The sequence below is a fragment of the Canis aureus genome, chromosome 25 (assembly GCF_053574225.1).
Source record: "Canis aureus isolate CA01 chromosome 25, VMU_Caureus_v.1.0, whole genome shotgun sequence".
In the NCBI taxonomy this organism is placed as follows: Eukaryota; Metazoa; Chordata; class Mammalia; order Carnivora; family Canidae; genus Canis; species Canis aureus.
The window spans coordinates 25,598,619-25,619,903 of NC_135635.1; the positions used below are offsets into that span (position 1 = coordinate 25,598,619).

At 36.8% G+C, this 21,285-nt stretch overlaps 1 protein-coding gene across 11 annotated transcripts in view; it reads left to right on the forward strand.

Annotated features, from left to right (window-relative positions):
- ABCC9 (ATP binding cassette subfamily C member 9) overlaps positions 1 to 21,285 on the forward strand; it is a 148,550-nt gene that overhangs the window by 95,717 nt on the left and 31,548 nt on the right. For all 11 annotated transcript variants that reach the window (XM_077870791.1, XM_077870799.1, XM_077870794.1 and 8 more), the window contains 6 exons: positions 24 to 120; positions 2,642 to 2,871; positions 3,516 to 3,664; positions 3,881 to 3,950; positions 6,397 to 6,554; positions 18,347 to 18,439. In XM_077870791.1, the coding sequence (XP_077726917.1) occupies positions 24 to 120; positions 2,642 to 2,871; positions 3,516 to 3,664; positions 3,881 to 3,950; positions 6,397 to 6,554; positions 18,347 to 18,439 (797 nt within the window). The remainder of the gene's footprint in view (positions 1 to 23; positions 121 to 2,641; positions 2,872 to 3,515; positions 3,665 to 3,880; positions 3,951 to 6,396; positions 6,555 to 18,346; positions 18,440 to 21,285) is intronic.

Consider the following 21,285-nt stretch of genomic DNA (forward strand, 5'->3'; position numbering starts at 1 on the left):
AATGAATATGGTGTTTACTGTAGGATATGGAAGCTGACCAAACAACTCTAGAGAGGAAAACCCTCCGAAGAGCCATGTATTCAAGAGAGGCCAAAGCCCAAATGGAGGATGAAGATGAAGGTAGATCTTTTTCTTACATCTGAAACATTCAAGTGTGACTGTTTTACCTTGGCAACTGATGCATGAGTGTGCCCGTGAAGAATAAGAAGCCACTTTGCAGGGGGAAAAGAGCTAAGCAAAATACATAATACTAAAAATAGTGCAAATGAAAAGAATAGGAGCAAAGGAAAGGTGTGTGCAATTCATCAAAAGACATCGTGAGTGGTTTCTGAGTGTGTCTTAGTGCTGTGTGAGATAGGGCTGAAAAGAAAAGGCCCTGTTTGTAAATATTCATATAAATTGGAAAGGTCTAGTAGAATGACCAAAGCAAGTTATTAATAAAATGTCACTCCTTCAGAAATAAACAATAAATGGGAAATATGAAGGAAATATTGGTTTGAAATATTTATACTTGAATCATTCAGTAAATCCTCATGGAGTTTTCATGCCAATAGAGCAATGAAGAATAAGAGAATTCGATGAAAGCCATTTGTTATGTTTCAGTTTTCTGGATCTAATAAGGTAGAGAAAAAAAGATTTCCTGGAAAATCGAGGAATGAGATGAAATAATTGATATTTGTTGCCAAGAACTTTGTAAGCTAAATCCCATTTAAGTCCATAGGGTAAATGCACTATACTTCATGTTTGCTATACAGTTTTTGCTGAAGACTGCATTTCTACAAGCCAATTAAGAAAGAGAAGAAATTGTAATTTCAAGCCAAAGAACACCAAAATGTGATACCTTTATATTCCAGCTGATAACTATTCAGTATTTCAACAAATACTCATTGAGAGAATGAATGAATGAACAGACAAATGAATGGATTTTGCACTTCCATTCCTTAGATTTAAAAATATTTTTAAAGAAAGTCTGGTGCTGTAAACATCAGCCTCTACAATTTTAAGCTGGTTACTTCTAAGGCACTCTAAAAGTGGAATCATGCCCAGTTACTCTATCCGGAGTTCCAGTGGTGAGTATACAGCTGGACACTCTATCCTAGGCTTGTTGTGTTAATCCATTCTCTCAGGCATAAAATTAGATAGTACTACTTTCTTACAGAATAAAATGAGGTAGGGATCCCTGGGTGGCGCAGCGGTTTGGCGCCTGCCTTTGGCCCAGGGCGCGATCCTGGAGACCCGGGATCGAATCCCACGTTGGGCTCCCGGTGCATGGAGCCTGCTTCTCCCTCTGCCTGTGTCTCTGCCTCTCTCTCTCTCTCTCTCTGTGACTATCACAATTAAAAATAAATAAATATTGCACTTGTCTACTTTAAAAAAAAAACGAGGTAATGCATATTAAAGAGCCCAATATGCTACGTATTTCTCACTGGGTTGCTATTTCTGGTCCTGGTCAGTATGTCTGTTCCAGCCACCAGGAAGGGAAGAGGAGAAGTAGTTGCATATATTGTTCCTACTCCTTACCATTGGCCAGTTCATTTCATGGACAGATTATGTACTGGGAAAGGAACGAATCTTGTCTTTAGCTGAGCAGCCATTGGCAAGTTGAAATTTCAGTTAATATGGAAACAGAAAATGGATGTTGGGGAGACAGGTAGTAAGTAGTCTGTAAGTGTCTGGCACTTTCATTATGCAGATTTCTAATCCTGTCCTCACATATTTAATCGACTCTTACCAAAGGACACATTATCTGAGACCTGTTCATTTACTGGATCCAGCTCAAAATATTAGGGACGTTTGGTGATGCTCAGCCTTCCCGTAGTATCCATATTTAGATCTCTGTGGTCTGATAACCTGTAAACCAAAGCTATCTATCTTTCCTGCTCACAACCTCTCAATAAACAGTAATGGAATATCTAAAAGGATGACTGCAATGAAAATGGTCTTTGGAATAGGAAAGGATGGAATATGCACAACAATCACCAGACCACACAAATAATCAGATCTTGCCAGTGAGGAGGTGCCGAAATTCCCTGTCTTCATAATGGAGTATGTTCTTAGGATAGCCATCTTGGAATTTCCAGATGGCTTAAACATGAGAAAGGAACTCCCTGACTATTGTCGTCTGTCCTCCACCTTTCCTCTCTAGAAGGTTTCTTCTTACTTTGCTCCTGCATGACCACATCTAAAATGGACCATTGAGAGCATTGATTATGACCTTTTGGACTATCCACAGATTTCAAGTCTGTTCCCTTCTGGTGAAGTTTTACAAATTCAGAAATTTAGAGTTCAAAACTTTATGTGTTTAAAGGTCAGGCCTGTGGTTTTATTGGTAACACAGTTCTTTCAATAATTTCATAAACTTCTAGTCTACACTTCCTGTCAATTTGATGTGTAATAAATTGGCAAATTATCTCATTCAGATAAAGATGTTGTTTATCATTTTGCTCATTCATTCATTTTCACCAGCTTTTTAAATGAGTTTTTTTTTCTCTGCTAGAAGCATTTAAAATATCTAAGACCGCACTTGTATTTCTATAAATCTGAGGGAGATTTTTATATGGTTTTTTTTTTTTTTGTGAAATGATACAAATTTTATCTACCTGTTTACTGAGTGAAGGTTAAACTAACATTTTACATGCAGAGGAAGAAGAGGAGGAAGATGAGGATGATAATATGTCCACTGTCATGAGGCTCAGAACTAAAATGCCATGGAAAACCTGCTGGAGATACCTTACTTCTGGAGGATTTTTCTTGCTCTTCCTGATGATTTTCTCTAAGCTTTTGAAACATTCAGTCATTGTGGCTATAGACTACTGGCTAGCCACATGGACTTCAGAGTACAGTATAAACAATACTGGAAAAGCTGATCAGGTATAGTGAATTCTGTTTTTAACCCATCAAGAAAATAAATATTGGTATTAACAGTTATACCCATTTATTCAGTTTGATATTAATAGCCCAAATGTCATAGGATTTTTGTAATGATTCAGTTAGTTAATTAGAACAGGACCTGAAATAGAATAACTTGTCAAAAAGGAATCTATGTGATCGCTTTTGTGTTTTAAAGCTTATTATAAGAAACACTTAAAGATAATGTTTTGATTTGGATTCAAGGTATATGCCCAATGTGTGTGTGTGTGTGTGTGTGTGTGTGTGTGTGTGTGTGTAACATATACACAGGACTTTTATTGTTTTTGTTTTGATAGTATTGATTTTAACTACTGATGCCAATGTATTAGTTGGTCATTCTGAGATTAAGGATAGGAATGATGAACTCTACAGTGTAGAGAGCCAAAAATATTTCAAACCTGAAAACAGACTCTACTGCTTCATTTACCCTTACACAAACCTTGGAAAAGAGTGAAGGAAAACTGCACTCCTTCAACTGTCTAAATTGATGCAAGATAATGAAGTTGAAAAATATTGTCTGACTTTGATATTTAGTGTTCTAATGAGAAAAAACTGATAATTTCTTTTGTGGGTTTTTTTTTTTTTTGGTGCTGGTTGCTTTTTAGACCTACTATGTGGCTGGATTTAGCATACTTTGTGGAGCAGGTATTTTCCTCTGCCTTGTCACATCACTCACTGTAGAATGGATGGGTCTCACAGCTGCCAAAAACCTTCACCAAAATCTCCTCAATAAGATAATTCTTGGACCAATAAGGTAAAAATGTAATTATTTCTTACCCTCTCACACAGAAAATCATAAAAACATGCATCTTTAAATTTAAGTGAATTATGAAGCATTAGAGTATGTATTTGGCCTTTGAGAAAATGCATAGGAACCTTCTCATTTTCCTGAGTCCAAGATGTTCATTAACAGTGCTCAGAGTCCTGATAGTTTAGTATTATCATACATTCCAATCTGTTTATTGCCTAGATTCTTTGATACCACCCCCCTGGGATTGATTCTCAATCGCTTCTCAGCTGATACAAATATCATTGATCAGGTGAGTGCCTGAGTTACTTCCAAGTTCAAAAACAATTTTTTCGGTAGAACCTAAGTAACATTTAAGATAAACTATGATCCCTATTAACAATAGAGGATTTCTAAAATTTCAATTGGAGCCTATATGCACACTTATCAAAATTATATACATATGGATTTCTAGAATAAAAACTTAAAGGAAGGGGCAGCCCAGGTGGCTCAGCGGTTTAGCGCCACCTTCGGCCCAGGGCCTGATCCTGGAGACCCAGGATTGAGTCCCACGTCAGGCTCCCTGCACGGAGCCTGCTTCTCCCTCTGCCTGTGTCTCTGCCTCTCTCTCTCTCTCTCTCTCTCTGTGTGTCTCTCATGAATAAATAAATAAAATCTTAAAAAAAAAAAAAACTTAAAGGAAAACTTTAATTTGAAATAATTTATACATGTAGAAGAGGATACTTCGAGAATCAGCTTTTTTTTTTTTTTAAGATTTTATTTATTCATGAGAGACACAGAGAGAGAGAAAGATAGAGACAAAGGCAGAGGAAGAAGCAGGCTCCGTGCAGGGAGCCTGACGTGGGACTCGATCCCAGGATTCCAGGATCACACCCTGGGCCAAAGGCAGATGCTCAGCCGCTAAGCCACCCAGGGATCCCTGAAAATCAGCTTAAAATAAAGGGAAATAGCAAAGAACTAACATTTAATTTTTTATTATAAAGGGAATCATTTTGATCAATGTTGTATCTCCATTCATAGCAAAATTCTTAACAGTTTACTATTGTTGCAGAATGTCTCCCAGAAGCAAAGGATAGAATGCCAGGCTGTCTTAGATGTCCTTTACTTCAATTAGATTGGCTCTTCAATGAGAAAAGCTTTAAATGGTGTGATATTTTAGAGACTATTCTAGGGATGCCCAGTTTAGTTTTAGATCCTTATCCCTCTAGAAGTTTGTCCTGAAGTTAAAGTCCTCAAACTCTTAAAATAGATCACTCCAAGAACAGACTCCTCAGGATAACTGACAAAAGAATCCTTCAAATCCAGAACTGGTCTTTTCTGACTTTTCATAGTTGCCTTTAGAATACTTAAATTACCCTCAGCTTAGGAAAAGAATGCTTGATGCATGCAGCTGACTAAAAAGTATACTGAATGTTTTCATTGGTGTTGGTCACACTGCATCCAAAACACTTCATAAGGAATACATATGGGAAAAGAAGAGATGAATCAGCCCTTATTTGGAAGATGATATGATAGCCACCTAGAGAGTCCAAGACAAGTAGTACAAGAAGAAAACAAAAGAAAGTTCATAAGAGTGTCTGCATAAGGTGTATGATACAAAATTCAGTAACTTTTTCTACACCAATTAAAAAATTAAGTGAGAAATGAATTCTATTCATAATAACAAAAACAAAAAGAAACCTAATAAGAAGTGAAGAGATCCAACAATACTGGAAATCCTAAAATTCCTACATAAAGAGAGAGTTTCCCTATCAGATACCCAGAAAGCACTATAAAGATGAAATACTCTGGTGATCACAGAAAATAAGTAGATCAAAAGAACAAAATGGAGAACTCAGAAACACCAGCATATGGAGAGATTTAACACAGGGTAAGTGTGGTATCTGGAATCAGTAAGAAAAGGATTATTATTTCAATAAAGAATGTTGGGACAATTAGCTATCCATAAAATACAAAGCAAATACATATGGAATAAAGATAGCCATATAAAACATAAGACTATAAAATAAAATGTGGGAAAGTAGTTTTAAAACTTCTGGGTGGGAATTAAGTAAGACACAAAACTCTGAATAAGGAAAAAGGCCAACGGAAATAACTATATAAAATTTTAAACTTCTCTCAAGCTAAAAGCATCAAAGCCAGATTTAAAACATAATAGATTAACTGGAAGAAAAGCTGGCAACACATGTAAAGCAAGAGGAAAACATCTATAATCTATAAAGAGCATCTAAAAATTGATTAGGCAGTAAATAACCCAATCAAAAATATGCAAGGGATAGGAGAAAGCAAAATACAGAAAATTAATGTAAATATCTTACAGAAGAGGAATAGCTAACTATGTTAATAGTATGCAGCCATTCAAGAGAGAGAGAGAGAGAGATGTCTATGGTATCATGGGAAGCTTTATAGTCTGTCTTGCTCAGTAAAGTAAAATAAGAACACATGGACACATGAGATTTATAGTATAGTGTCATTTACATAAAATACCCAAGATAAATGGATGGGTAGACTGACTGATGATAAGTAGATAGATAGGTAGATAGATGGGTAAATAAACTGAACTATGGGAAGTGAGTGAAGTTAAAGGAATGAAGACTTGCTTATAAAGAAAATGTTGATATACTACTTTTGTAACTAATTATGTAACTTAACATTAATATAAATGAATATTTTATTGCATTGTAACCAATATTTTCTTTGGACTAAAACATTTTCCTTTCAAACGACCTTCTTAATAGCATATCCCTCCAACTTTGGAATCTCTAACTCGCTCAACACTGCTCTGCCTGTCTGCCATTGGCATGATTTCATATGCTACTCCTGTGTTCCTGGTTGCTCTTGTGCCTCTTGGGGTCGCCTTTTATTTTATCCAGAAATACTTCCGAGTGGCCTCTAAGTAAGTAAAACAAAGTTCTATTCATTTTCAAAAGCCTATATGTTTGATTTACTGTGATCTAGATTTGCTGTCGTGTTTTTCAAGATTTGGTATGGAACTTGGAAATGCAACCTATTTTTACCATGATAAAACCTACACTATGTTTCATTTGGACATCTATTAAAATTGTTTCTATAAGTGGTTGTCTATGCCTTACATAGCCATGGGCATATATTAACATGTGGATTTTCCTGTTGAGTTTTGTGTCCACAAACTATGTTAAATTTTTCATTCTATGATCCTTTTTCTGAACATAATAGTGACAGAAAACTTGTAAAACCAAACTCAGTTCTAAAGGGTAAGTGATTTCGTGTTGTTCTATTCCATGGGTGGGGAAAAAAGGTAACATATTGTAAAATGCTAAAATACATTATGTAAAAGTCTAGAATTTAAAAAAGTTAAAGTGATAAGTCAGAGTGATGACTAGAAAAGTAGATAATCTTGAATGTCTGATAGAAGAGCCATAACTCCAAGAGATTTAAACTTTTCAGATTAGATCATTTAGCACGTACTTCAGTACCCAGCCAAAGATAAATAAAAGCAGCCTTGAAGCTTAGACTCTTCTATTAATATAAGATTTATCATTTGCTAAAATGAACCAAAGTTAACTGAAATGTACCAGTTTAGCTTTGAAGGCTTGCTATAAATAGTACAGTGAATTTTCTATCATTGTGATAATCACTTTATTGCAACACTCAGTAAGCAATCACTGTGTTGCAAAGAATTGTGTAAGTCATGTGGCCGATGAAGACATCCACCTGACAAGATACAATTCTCAAGAAACTTTCTCTCTGGGGAAAATAAAACAGAGATAAAGTAATCTTTTTTTGTGGATTAAGTGCTGGAATAAGAAGGTAGATAGTGAGTTGATTCAGTAAAATGATAATATTTAATAGGACTTGAGTGCAAGGAAGATGCTGAAAAATTGAGGACAGTAACAAGAAAAGCCAAGATTATAGTTGGGAATCTCTCAATATATGATATCACATTTTTTAATTGAAAAAAACATGGTTGTTTCTCCCTTGGGATTATGAATTAGCATCCATCAATGTTAGAGATCTGTATTAAATCTAGAGAGCTTTCTCATTCCAAGCCTCATCCACTTTTCTTGTAGCGAATTCAGATCAAAAGGGAAAAATTAGTCATGAGTTCACTTTCATTCCTTTTAGTACTATTGCTGATGTTGCTTGCTAGAGGGGCAAGAAGTTCAGTTCATTTCTGCTGGTTCCAAACCTCTCCTTGTGTTCTTACCACTAAATATTACAGTCGTGTCTTACATCGGTCGCATACTCATTTAGGCCTATTTTTTGCCCCTTTGTAATAAAAATTCAGTGCAAAGGCCAGGCAAACATTCCTAGTTTGTTATAAATTGGAATTGCAAATCAGTCAATCAATTAATAAATATACTTGTGAATTCTGTTCATTTTAAGAATAATCTGTTATAACCATTGTTAGCAACTAAAATATGGAGGAGATGGTCATTTTTTCCATTTTTACCAATTTTATTTAAATTAAAATAATTAGGGATGCCTGGGTGGCCAGGGGATGAGCGTCTGCTTTCGGCTCAGGGCGTGATCCAGTGGTCCTGGGATTGAGTCCCACATCGGACTTCTTGCATGGAGCCTGCTTCTCCCTCTGCCTATGTCTTTGCCCCCCTCTCTCTCTGTCTCTCACGAATAAATAAAATCTTAAAAAAAATAAATAGATAAAATAATTAACACATATGTATTCTTTGTTTCAGGGGTAGGGGTCAGTGATTCATCAGTCATATATAACACCCAGTGCTCATTACATCACATGCCCTCCTTAATGTCCATCATCCAGTTTCCCCATTCCTCACCCATCTCCCGTCCAGTGACCTTCACTTTGTTTCCTATGATTAAGTCTCTTACAGTTGGTTTGTCTCCCTCTGATTTCATCTTGTTTTATTTTTCCCTCCCTTCCCCTATGATCCTCTCTTTTGTTTCTTTCACAAATTCTATAGATGAGTGAGGTCATATGATAATTCTTTCTCTGATTGACTTATTTCACTTAGCACAATACCCTCTAGTTCCATCCATGTAATTGTAAATGGCAAGATTTCCTTTCTTTTGATGTCTGAGTAGTATTCCACTGTGTATATATCTTCCTTTTCCATTCATCTGTTGATGGACATCTGGGGTCTTTCCATAGTTGGGCTATTGTGGACATTGCTGCTGTAAACACTGGGGTGCAAGTGCTCCTTAGGATCACTACCTTTGCATCTTTGGGGTAAATCCCTAGTAGTACAATTGCTGGGCTATCGGGCAGCTCAATTTTCAACTTTTTGAGGAACCTTCATACTGTTTTCCAGAGTGGCCACACCAGCTTGCATTCCCTTTAACAGTGTCAGAGGGTTTCCCTTTCTCTGCATCCTTGCCAACATCTGTCGTTTCCTGTCTTGTTAATTTTAGCCATTCTGGCTGGTGTGAGGTGCTAGCTCATTGTAGTTTTGAGTTGTATTTCCCTGATGCCCAGTGAAGTTGAGCATTTTTTCATGTGTCTATTGGCGATTTGTATGTCTTCTTTGGAGAAATGTGTGTTCATTTGTTCTTTGGGTGTTGAGTTTGCTAAGTTCTCTATAGAATTTGGATACTAGCCCTTTATCTGATAAGACATTTGCAAATATCTTCTCCCATTCTGTCAATTGTCTTTTGGTTTTGTTGACTGTTTCCTTTACTATACAAAAGCTTTTTTATCTTGATGAAGTCCCAATAGTTCATGTTTGCCTTTGGAGACATATCTAGTGCTGTGGCTGAGGTCACAAACGTTGCTTCCTGTGTTTTCCTCTAGGATTTTGATGGATTCTATCTCCCATTTATGTCTTTCATCCATTTTGAGTCTATTTTTGTGTGTAGTGTGAGGAAAGGGTCCAGTGTCATTCTTCTGCATGTGGCTGTCGAATTTTCTGCATGTGGCTTCTGCATGTGGCTGTCCAATTTTCTCAACCCCATTTGTTGAAAATATTGTCTTTTTTACCATTGGGTATTCTTTCCTGCTTTGTCAAAGATCAGTTGACCATAGAGTTGAGGGTGTATTTTCAGAATCTCTATTCTGTTCCATTGATCTATGTGTTTTTGTGCTCGTACCATACTGTTTTGATGCTTACAGGTTTGTAATAGAGCTTGAAGTCCAGAATTGTGATGCCACCAGTTTTGGTTGTCTTTTTCAACATTCTTTTGGCTACTCAGGGTCTTTTCTGGTTCCATACAAATTCTAGGATTATTTATTCCAGCTGTGTGAAATATTTTGATAGGGATTGCACTGAATGTACAGATTGCTCTAGACAGCATAGACATTTTAACAACACTTGTTCTTCCAATCCATGAGCATGGAATGTTTTTCCATTTCTTTGTGTCTTCTTCCATCACTTTCATGAGTGCTCTGTAGTTTTCTGAGATCAGATCTGTTGCCTCTTTGATTAGGTTTACTCCAAGGTATCTTATGGTTTTGGGTGCAATTGTAAATGGGATCAACTCCTTAATTTCTCTTCTGTCTCATGTTAGTGTATAGAAACGCACCTGATTTCTGTGCATTGGTTTTATATCCTGCCGCTTTGCTGAATTCTTGTGTGAGTTCTAGCCATTTTGGAGTGGAGTCTTTTGGGTTTTCCACAGAGTATCATGTCATCTGCAAAGAGTGAGAGTTTGACTTCTTCTATGCCAATTTGGGTGCCTTTTCTTTCTTTTTGTTGTCTGATGGCTGAGGCTAGGATTGCTAGTACTCTGTTGAACAACAGTGGTGAGAATGGACATCCCTGCTGTGTTTCTGACCTTAGGAGAAAAGCTCTTAGTGTTTTTCCCCATTGAGAATGATATTCACTGTGGGCTTTTCATAGATGGCTTTTATGATATTGAGGTATGTTCCTTCTATCCCTACACTGTGATGAATTTTAATCAAGAAAGAATGCTGTACTTTGTCAAATGCTTTTTCTGCATCTGTTGAGAGGATCATATGGTCCTTGTTCTTCCTTTTATTAATGTAGTGTATCACATTGATTGATCTGCGGATGTTGAACCACCCTTGCAGCCCAGGAAAAAAATTACATTTGGTTGTGATGAATAATCCTCTTAATGTACTGTTGGATCCTATTGGCTAGTGTCTTAGGGAGAATTTTTCCATCCATGTTCATCAGGGATATTGGTTTGTAATTCACCTTTTTGGTAGGATCTTTGTCAAGGTCATGCTGGCCTCACAGAATGAGTTTGGAAGTTTTCCTTCCATTTCTATTTTTTGAAACAGCTTCAGAAAAATAGGTATTAATTCTTCTTTAAACAATTGGTAGAATTCCCCCTGGTAAGGCATCTAGTCCTGGACTCTTGTTTTTTGGGAGATTTTTGATTACTGCTTCAATTTCTTTGCTGGTTATGGGTCTGTTTAGGTTTTCTATTTTTTCCTCTTTCAGTTCTGATAGTTTATAAGTTTCCAGAAATGCATCTATTTCTTCCAGATTGCCTAATTTGCTGACATATAGTTGCTCATAATACGTTCTTATAATTGTTTGTCTTTCTTTGGTGTTGGTTGTGATCTCTCCTCTTTCATTCATAATTTTAGTTATTTGGGTCCTTTCTCTTTTCTTTTTGATAAGTGTGTCTAGGGGTTTATCAATCTTATTAATTCTTTCAAAGAACCAGCTCTTAGTTTGGTTGATCTGTTCTATTCTTTTTGGTTTCTATTTTATTGATTTTTGCTCTAATCTTTATTATTTCTCTTCTCCTGCTGGGTTTAGGCTTTATTTGCTTTCTTTCCCCAGCTCCTTTAGGTGTAAGGTTAGGTTGTGTTATTTGAGACCTTCCTCATTTTTTGAGAAAGGCTTGTAGTGTACTATATTTCCCTCTTAGGACCACCATTGTTGCATCTCAAAGGTTCGAACAGTTGTGTTTCCACTTTCATTTGTTTCCATGAATTTTAAATTCTTCTTTAATTTCCTGGTTGACCTATTCATTCTTTAGTAGGATGCTCTTTAGCCTCCATGTATTTGAGTTCTTTCCAAGTTTCCTCTTGTGATTGAGTTCCAGTTTCAAAGCATTGTGGTCCGAAAATATGCAAGGAATGATCCCAGTCTTTTGGTATTGATTGAGCCTGATTTGTGACACAGTCTGTGGTCTATTCTGGAGAAGTGCCAGATCCACTCGAGAATAATGTGTATTCTGCTGCTGTAGGATGGATTGTTCAGAATATAGCTGTGAAGTCCATCTAGTCGAATGTGTCATTCAAATCCCTGTTTCCTTGTTGATCTTCTGCTTAAATGATCTGTCCATTTCAGTGAGTGGGTTACTAAGGTCTCCTACTATTATTGTACTATTATTGATGTGTTTCTTTAATTTTGTTATTAATTGGCTTATATAAGCTGCTCCCATGTTAGGGGCATAAATATTTGCCATTGTTAGATCTTCTTGTTGGATAGATCCTTTAATTATGATAATGTCCTTCCTCATCTCTTATTACGGTCTTTGTTTCAAAATCTAATTTGTCTGATATAATGATTGTCATTCTAGATTTCTTTTGATGCCCATTAGCATGATTAAATGGTTTTCCATCCCCTCACTTTAAATCTGAAGGTGTCTTTGGGTCTAAAATGAGTCTCTTGCAGATAGCAAATTGATGGGTCTTGCTCTTTTTATCCAATCTAATACCCTGTGTCTTTTGATTGGGGAATTTAGCCCATTTACATTCAGAGTAACTATTGAAAGATACGAATTTAGTGTCTTTGTACTACTTGAAAGTCATTGTGTCTATATATTGTCTCTGTTCCTTTCTGGTCTCTGCTTCTTTGGCTCTCTCTTCCCTTGAAGGATCCCTTTTAGTATTTATTGTAGGGCTGGTTTGGTTATCATAAATTCTTTTAGTTTCTCTTTGTCCTGGAAGCTTTTTATCTCTCTTTCTATTTTGAATGACATCCTAGCTGGATAAAGTACTCTTGGCTGCATGTTTTTCTCATTCAGCCCCCTGAATATATCATGCCAGTCCTTTGTGGCCTGCCAAGTCTCTGTGGATAAGTTTGCTGCCAGTGTAATGCTTCTACCCTTGTAGGTTATGGACCTCCTGTCCTGCATTGCCTTCAGGATTTTCTCTTTGTCTCTGAGATTTGCAAGGTTCACTTTAATATATCAAGGTATTGACCTATTCTTACTGATTTTGAGGAGAGTTCTCTGTGCCTCCTGGACTTGGAGGCCTGTTTCCTTCCCCAGATTAGGGAAGTTATCCTTATAATGTGCTCCAATATACCTTCTGCCCCTCTCTCTCTTTCCTCTTCTTCTGAGATCCCAATTACTCTGATGCTGTTTGACTTAATTTTATGACTTATGTCTCAGATTCTCCCCTTGTGATCCAGTAGTTGTTTTTCTCTCTTTTACTTAGTTTGTTTATTCTCCACCATTTTGTCTGCTATATCACTAATTCTCTCTTTTGCCTCACTTATCCTAGAAGATATAACCTCCATTTTTTATTGCATATCATTAATAGCCTTTTTTATTTCAACTTGATTAGATTTTGGGTCTTTTATTTATATAGAAGGGGATTCTCTGGTGTCTTCTTTTTTTTTAAGCCCCACTAGTATCTTTATAATTATTATTCTGAACTCTAGTTCCAACATCTTACTTATGTCCATACTGATTAGATCCCTGACAGTCAGTTCTGCCTCCTGTTCTCTTTTTTGAGATGAGTTTTCCTGTCTTGTCATTCTATACAGAGGAGAATAGATGAACGAGAAAACAAAATACTAAAATGGCAACAATGACCCCAGAGAAATATACACTAAACAAATTAGAAGAGACTCAAAACTGAAAAAAAAAAATTTTAAAGAATATAATAAGACAAGTGAACAAATAGAGCAATGCACTGGATCCTGCGTGTATTTTTGTCCATTTTGTTAGAAAATTGTAACAAAAGAAAAACTTATTTGTGTACAAAAAGAATTAAATTTAATGAAAGGATAGAATGCAACTGTAAAAATGTAAATTAAAAGAAAAAATAAGAAGGAATATAAGCAGACAGGTGAACAGAACAGAGCAATACACTGTATTCTGAGTATATTTTGGTCAGCTATAAGAAACCATATATCAAAATTGTAAAGAAAAAATATATATACAAAAATAAAATTAAATACATTGAAAGAATAGGCTGTAACTGTAAGGATGAAAATTTAAAAAGACTTTAACAAAACAGAAAAGGGAAAAAAAAACAGAAAAAAAAACAAAAGAAAAAAGTGAATATGATCAAACAGGCAAAGAGAACAGAGCCATAGGCTATATTCTAGGTGTATTTTGGTCTGTTAGAAGAAACTGCATTCCCAAGTTGTAAAGAAAGAGAAACTTACATATATACAAAAATAAAACTAAATACAATTGAAGGATAGAATGTAACTGTAAAAGTGAAAATTAAACAAGATTTTTAAAAAGTTGATAAAATAAGAAATTGGTTAAAAAAAGAAAGAAAAATTAAAATTGAAAGACTAAAGAATCATGGGAATAAAACTCATGAATTCTATATGCCTTTTCCCCTAGTGCTGGAGTTTTGCAATTCTGTCTGATAGGTAAACTTGGTCTTAGCCAGATGTTCTTAACGATTTTCTGGGGGAGGAGCCTGTTGTACTGATTCTCAGGTGTCTTTGCCCTGGGTGGCGTTGTACCACCCTTGCCAAGGGGCCAGGCTAAGTAATCTGTTCCAGATTGCTCTAGATGGCTTTTGTTCCCTGAAGGCTTTAGCACAGCTCTCCAGAGCTGAGGAGCTGAGCGCCTACTCCTGGACTCTCTGATTGCAGCAGGTTTCTTGCTCCGATGCCTGGGAACTCTGCTGCACTCAGGCACCCTCAGTCTTCCTGTGACCCCGGGGATCATTTAGGCCACAATGTCCCACCTAGGGTTCCATGCCTGCTTAGTCATCTGAGCACCTTTCAGTCAGGGACATACCTCACCAGAGCAGACTTCTAAAAGTTCTAATTTTGGGTTCTGCTGTTATATCCCTTTCCAGTAGCCCACTGATGGTGGCTCCCTCCCCACAATGGTTTATCTTCCCAGATTCACTTCTCTGCCCCTCCTACCTTGCTTAAAGTGACCACTTTCCTATTTGTAGAGTTGCAGCTATTCTTTTCTTAGATTTCTGGTTGAGTTCTGAGGTGTTCAGAATGATTTAATACCTATCTAGCTGAATTCCTGGGACCAGATGAAACTAAGGTCTCCTACTTCTCTCCATCTCGGACTTTCTCCAGTTGATCATTATTTTAAAAGATTTATTTATTTCAGAGAGAGTGAGCACACAAGAAGAAGGGGCAAAAGGAAAGAGAATCTCAAATAGACTACCCTGAGATTGGCCTGAGCCAAAACCAAGAGTCAGACTCTTAAACCAACTATGCCACCCAGGCACCCCATGGAGGAGATGACCACTTTTAAAGAATCAACATTGGAAATGGATTACCAGTCTTATCTGAAATTCTTTGAAAGTTAGCAGTTAATGACCACATGACATTAAATTTCACAGAAAAAAAAAAAAAAAAAACCTTTCTAGGTGTTGAGGCTCTGCAGGACTCACTCGTGTTGAAAAGCTCAGGCAACCTAACAGAGTGTTTTGTAAACACCAAAAGGAATTAAAGTGGGAGACAGGAAATGTCATGGAATTTGGAATATCTGAAATCAAAGCTCTAATGTGTGGTTAGCTCTGTAAGGAAATGTTTCCTACTTACAAGAATATAAGGTCAAGCCGTACCCTCACCTTTTTGGTTTCACAAAATATAGTCCTATAAACAAAGTTTCTCCTTCCTAATTTTTTCCCTTCATTACAAACCTCAAATGAAGTGACCACCTGTTACTTGCATAAAATTTATAAATAGCCACTTAGTTTTATGTTTAAAAGTAACAAACTACTCACATTCCTTCATATTCGTTTTCCTCCTCCCCTCTTTCTTTCTGTCCCCTCATCTGTAGTTTCTAAAGTGGCCAAATCCATTGTAGAAACTCAGAAGAGATTTTCATTTATTTGTGGGACTGCCCAGGCAGTCCAGAATGACCCACGTTAATTGTTGAAGATTATGTAACAGTATATCCAGTTGACTCTGAAAGGTGAATGATGATGCTGCTATTCTAAATCCTCAACTCCAAAAACCTAAAAAATGGCAGAGAAAAAAAAGACTCAAAAGAAAAAAGAGGGATGTTTTGAAACATATAGTTATAACTCTTAACCTATCTTCTAGAAATGCTAGCTTATGTGGATTAAAGAAATGTTTTCATGAGTAGTGTGCATCTTTATGAAAAGATTCAGATATTTGTCCACTAAACATTCATGGGATATATATATATATAAAAGTTCCATGATGCGTGAAGGCAAAGATTCAAACTCGTTGTGGCCAAGGGCGAACTCATTGTCTTTTTTTAATAGTTTTTTTTGTTTTGTTTTTTTAAAGATTTTATTTATTTACTCATGAGAGACACAGAGGGAGAGAGAGAGAGAGAGAGAGAGGCAGAGACACAGGCAGAGGGAGAAGCAGGCTCCATGCAGGGAGCCCGACGTGGGACTCGATCCCGGGTCTCCAGGATCATACCCGGGCTGAAGGCAGCGCTAAAGCGCTGAGCCACCCAGGCTGCCCTCATTGTCATTTTCTTCAAATTCTGTTTTAGTGTGTTCCCCACACCAGTAAATAATACTGCTATTTGCCAATTCTACTGAGCTAGATAGAAATGGCCAAGTCATATGTGCCTCTTCTCTCTTACTCTGCTACAATTCATTGATCATTGCAGTTTAGAAGCCTACATCTAGAAGACTGTCTCACAGTCCTTCCTCAGTCAGAATTTATTTATTTATTTATTTATTTATTTATTTATTTATTTATTTATTTAGAAGGGAAGGGAGAAGAAATGCGTAGGAAATATCAGGAAGGGAGACAGAACATGAAGACTCCTATTTCAAATTGGTTTTATTTTTGAAACATTTCATTCAGGCAATGTAAAATTATGCTGCTGGTGGTGGTAATGATTTTTTTTAATTAAATTAATATATAATGTATTGTTGGTTTCAGAGGTAGAGGTCAGTGATTCATCAGTCTTTTGTAAGACCCAGTGCTCATTACATCACATGCCCTCCTTCATGTCCATCACCCAGTTTCCCCATTCCCCACCTACCTCCCATCCAGCGACCTTCACTTTGTTTCCTATGATTAAAAGTCTCTTACAGTTGGTTTGTCTCCCTCTGATTTCATCTTGTTTTATTTTTCCCTCCTTTCCCCTATGATCCTCTCTTTTGTTTCTTAAATTCTACAGATGAGTGAGGTCATATGATAATTCTTTCTCTGATTGACTTATTTCACTTAGCACAATACCCTCTAGTTCCATCCACGTAATTGTAAATGGCAAGATTTCCTTTCTTTTGATGTCTGAGTAGTATTCCACTGTGTATATATCTTCCTTTTCCATTCATCTGTTGATGGACATCTGGGGTCTTTCCATAGTTGGGCTATTGTGGACATTGCTGCTGTAAACACTGGGGTGCAAGTGCTCCTTAGGATCACTACCTTTGTATCTTTGGGGTAAATCCCTAGTAGTACAATTGCTGGGCTATTGGGCAGCTCAATTTTCAACTTTTTGAGGAACCTTCATGCTGTTTTCCAGAGTGGCCACACCAGCTTGCATTCCCATTAACAGTGTCAGAGGGTTTCCCTTTCTCTGCATCCTTGCCAACATCTGTCATTTCCTGTCTTGTTAATTTTAGCCATTCTGGCTGGTGTGAGGTGCTAGCTCATTGTAGTTTTGAGTTGTATTTCCCTGATGCCCAGTGATGTTGAGCATTTTTTCACGTGTCTGCTGGAGATTTGTATGTCTTCTTTGGAGAAATGTGTGTTCATGTCTTATGTCCATTTCTTGATTGGATTATTTGTTCTTTGGGTGTTGAGTTTGCGGGTTCTCTATAGAATTTGTATAGTAGCCCTTTATCTGATAAGACATTTGCAAAATTTTCTCCCATTCTGTCAATTGTCTTTTGGTTTTGTTGACTGTTTCCTTTACTATACAAAAGCTTTTTATCTTGATGAAGTCCCAATAGTTCATTCTTCCCATTTTAAATCTCACTAGCATCACAGTAATTGAGAACTTTTAAAAAGTCTCTGTGGTAGACTATCCTAACTCACTTATTCTTTTTCATCCTTTACAGTCTCCCAAGTCATGTTGTTTAAGCACAGCCTGATCATTTTATTTCTAGTGATTTTGTCCAGGCCACTCAGAATCCTCTGCCACCTAGTCCCACCTCTCCATTATACAACCTTTCCCCACGTCAGCACTTGCAAAGGATTCTGGGCACCAGCCAGATTCAACCTGCCAGGGTCTTTAGTCTACTGTGTTTGCTCTTCTTCTCATAGCTGGAATGCATTTATTTTTGGTCTGTTTTGTCTGTTGTTGAAGCTTTCCTCAAAGCTTAAGATTTGTCTTAAAGTCCACCTGCTCAAAAAAAAATGTTACCCATCTCCTAGGTATGAGTTAATCATCCATTCCTCTGTGTCCCAATAGCAGTTAACTATAGTTGCTATACAAAGCAAGTAATTTTTTTACATCACAGTGTATATTTGGCCTGAATCAAAATTCATTATGTACTCATGTTTCTCTTCCTTTTTAGGTCATAAACTGTTAAAGTTTTTGTTAACTGGGTTCTAGAAGAAATTACTTGCAGTGACAAAAACCCTAATTTAGGTTGAACATAGTAGCCTCTGAGTCTGAATGCACATGAAGTTAATTTTGTACTTCTCTCTGTTCTAGGGATCTCCAGGAACTTGATGATAGTACCCAGCTCCCTCTGCTTTGCCACTTCTCAGAAACAGCTGAAGGGCTCACCACCATTCGGGCATTTAGGTGAGCAAACATATTTTCATTTTGCTGATTAGGCAATTACATCATCAACAAATATCTATCTGCAAATAACTGATAATGGCTACCATTCTTTGGATGCCCACTGTATGTGCATGCCAGTATTCTAAATTAAAAGAAAGAAAAATATGGCAATAAATATTCAGAGTTAGTCTAATCCTCTAAAATTTTAACAAGAATAAAGAAGATTGAAACACCATATTGGGAATATACTAACTGTGTAATGAAGACCAAGCTTGTCAATTCCCTAGCCTCAGTTTCCTTATTTGTGAAATGGGGAAATCAACTTTGGTTCTTAGGGTCATTGGGCTAATTGACAAATGTATGGAAAGCACTAACCACAGTGATTAGCAAAGAAGCACCCAATAAGTTAAAATAAATATATTAATAGTAATAATAAGATAAATACTACTAAGCCAAAGTTATTTTAGTTTTAATCAATGCTCTTCAGTTATTACTGGTAATCAATAAGAACCCAAGATTTTTTATCAAGAGTGTTTACTTACCACTCAGAAAATTATCTGCCCTTATTTTTCCTGTTCAAGTAAACTCAGAATAGAAGGTGGCACCATTGAATATTTCATTTAATCTTGGAAATTGACATCTTAAAAATTATGTCTTTTTGGAGCTTTAACTGCAAATATGTTGTGATTTCAATTAGAGATTTTTCTGACCTAAGAAATATTTATATTATTGTATATATCAACTTAAGTCAAAAAGTAGAATATAGAGACACAACCATCCACAATATGTATCACAGAATTTCTACATAAATCTACATAGACAAAAAAAATTCTACACAGACTTCATCATGAAGAGTCACACTTTCTGCAGTGCTGTGTTTTCCCATCAGAGAGCCTTTTATTAGAGATGGTAAGGCTATTTATTGACATCGAACATTAATATTAAGACCAAATTTGTATCCTGATAGAAGCCAGCAATGACCAGTGGTACTCATAAGTTCATCATATTAAAGATCACATTTTTCACTGAATAAGTCCTTTCAAGTTAATCTATTTGAGTATTGAACGTATGCTAGGTACTGCTCTTGATGTGGGTATTGAAAGACTACAAAGACATGGCCTTCCATCTCAGATAAATACCACAAAAAATAGATAGGATAACGTAGCAGGTGGGGGGCAAGAGGTGGCTGGATTCAGGCGAGCTGGTTGATGGAACAGCAGGAAGTTGATGGGTTCAATATATAATAGTCTCTGCTCTGTTTTCTCCCTGAACAAGGTGAGGTTATTTTCTAAGAGTGATGAGGACTAGAATCAGGCAAATGAACTTGAAGGAAATAACAGTTTAGAATGACAGAGGAACTTGACCAAAGTCAAGGTTTAGGCTTTTCATTTACCTTCTTTGCTAGACATATGAACAGAAATTAGCATGATTATTCCTAATTTTACATGAGGAAAAGTCTAAGTAGTTGTAAAAAGAACAAAATACTATGTGGTAAACTGCTTCAAGGCTTGAATTATGATTGGAAGAAACAAAACAACCCAACTTTTATGTAGAAGTATTTATATCATATTTATCCAGATATACACCTTCCAGGTATCATTTCTAAAGTAAATATTAAGTACCACAAATATCAGCATTTTTAAACTAAAGGAGGTTTTAAAACGTGGGGATAGTCCTGTTGCTATAAATAAAATTCTAGAGTCTTTACATTTGGTGCTCTTGGTCAAAAATCAAACATGTTCTTTTCTATCCATTTCTTCCTTTCTTCCAGGCTACCCAGAGTCCCCAGAGTCTTCAGCTCTTTTGGAAAGTTAGTATTTACTGATTAGGCTGCTTTTCCTCCCCTGCATTCAGGGTTCGTGGTGTACTCACATGCAGCCGTGAACTCCCTCAAGTAGTTTACCATGAAAGTATCACAGTTAAATTAGACTGAGATTTCAGTGACCTTTCCTATTTTTTTTTTTTTTGGTCCAACAGAATAAAGGTCTAAGAATGTTCAGAAGATGAGCTGGATATGGATGAAAAGATACAGACTGAGTGTGTCAAAGTTTCCATTAGGAAAACAGAAGGTTTCTTGCCAAATAGAAACACACAGAAAGAATGTTCACTGCATTTCCACCCCTCCCCTCTCGCTGCTGCTTCAGACTGTTGCCAGTTCCATTTACAAACTCTTTAAGAGTGTATCTGAAACAATATCCCAAAACTAAATGAAGAGTAAGAAGAGTCCGGGACAAAGCACTTTGTCAGATTAAAGTGTTTGATGTTTATCTCAAATATAGCCCAGTGGCTTCGATCCAGTGAGCCCCACCTCCAATCTCCCCATTACCACTGTCCTCTAGGGAGAGAACCCTCTCTTGAGCCCCTGAACAATGAGTTTACTCATTTCTGTGCCTTTGCTCATGTTGTTGCTACTGCTTCGGTGCTCTGCCCCCTCTTGTTCACCTGATGAACTCAGCTCATCCTTTAAAACCTCACTCAGATCATCCTCCCAGTCCTCTGTGAAACTTTGCTTAATCCTCCTTCTCTCTCCATCCTCCCCTCATTCCCGTCATCTTGACCCTCTGGTCAGTGCAAATCACTCCCATCTTTTATATTCAAGTAGCATTTTGCACATAGGGCCATTATATCCAGCTGATGTTTTGCAAAGTCCTTGCTTGTTAATACCGTGCTTACCTCCTTCACTAAAGAGTGGGCTCCTCAAAGGGAAGGGGATATGTCTTGTTTGTACATATATATTCTGATGTCTCACATAGAGTTGATGCTTGCTAAATGTTTCTGAATGAACAGATGAGAATCTCCCTAACACTGCAAATACAGAAAGAGTGGTCCTTACATGGATATATCTCTTTGCAGTTCATATCCATGAT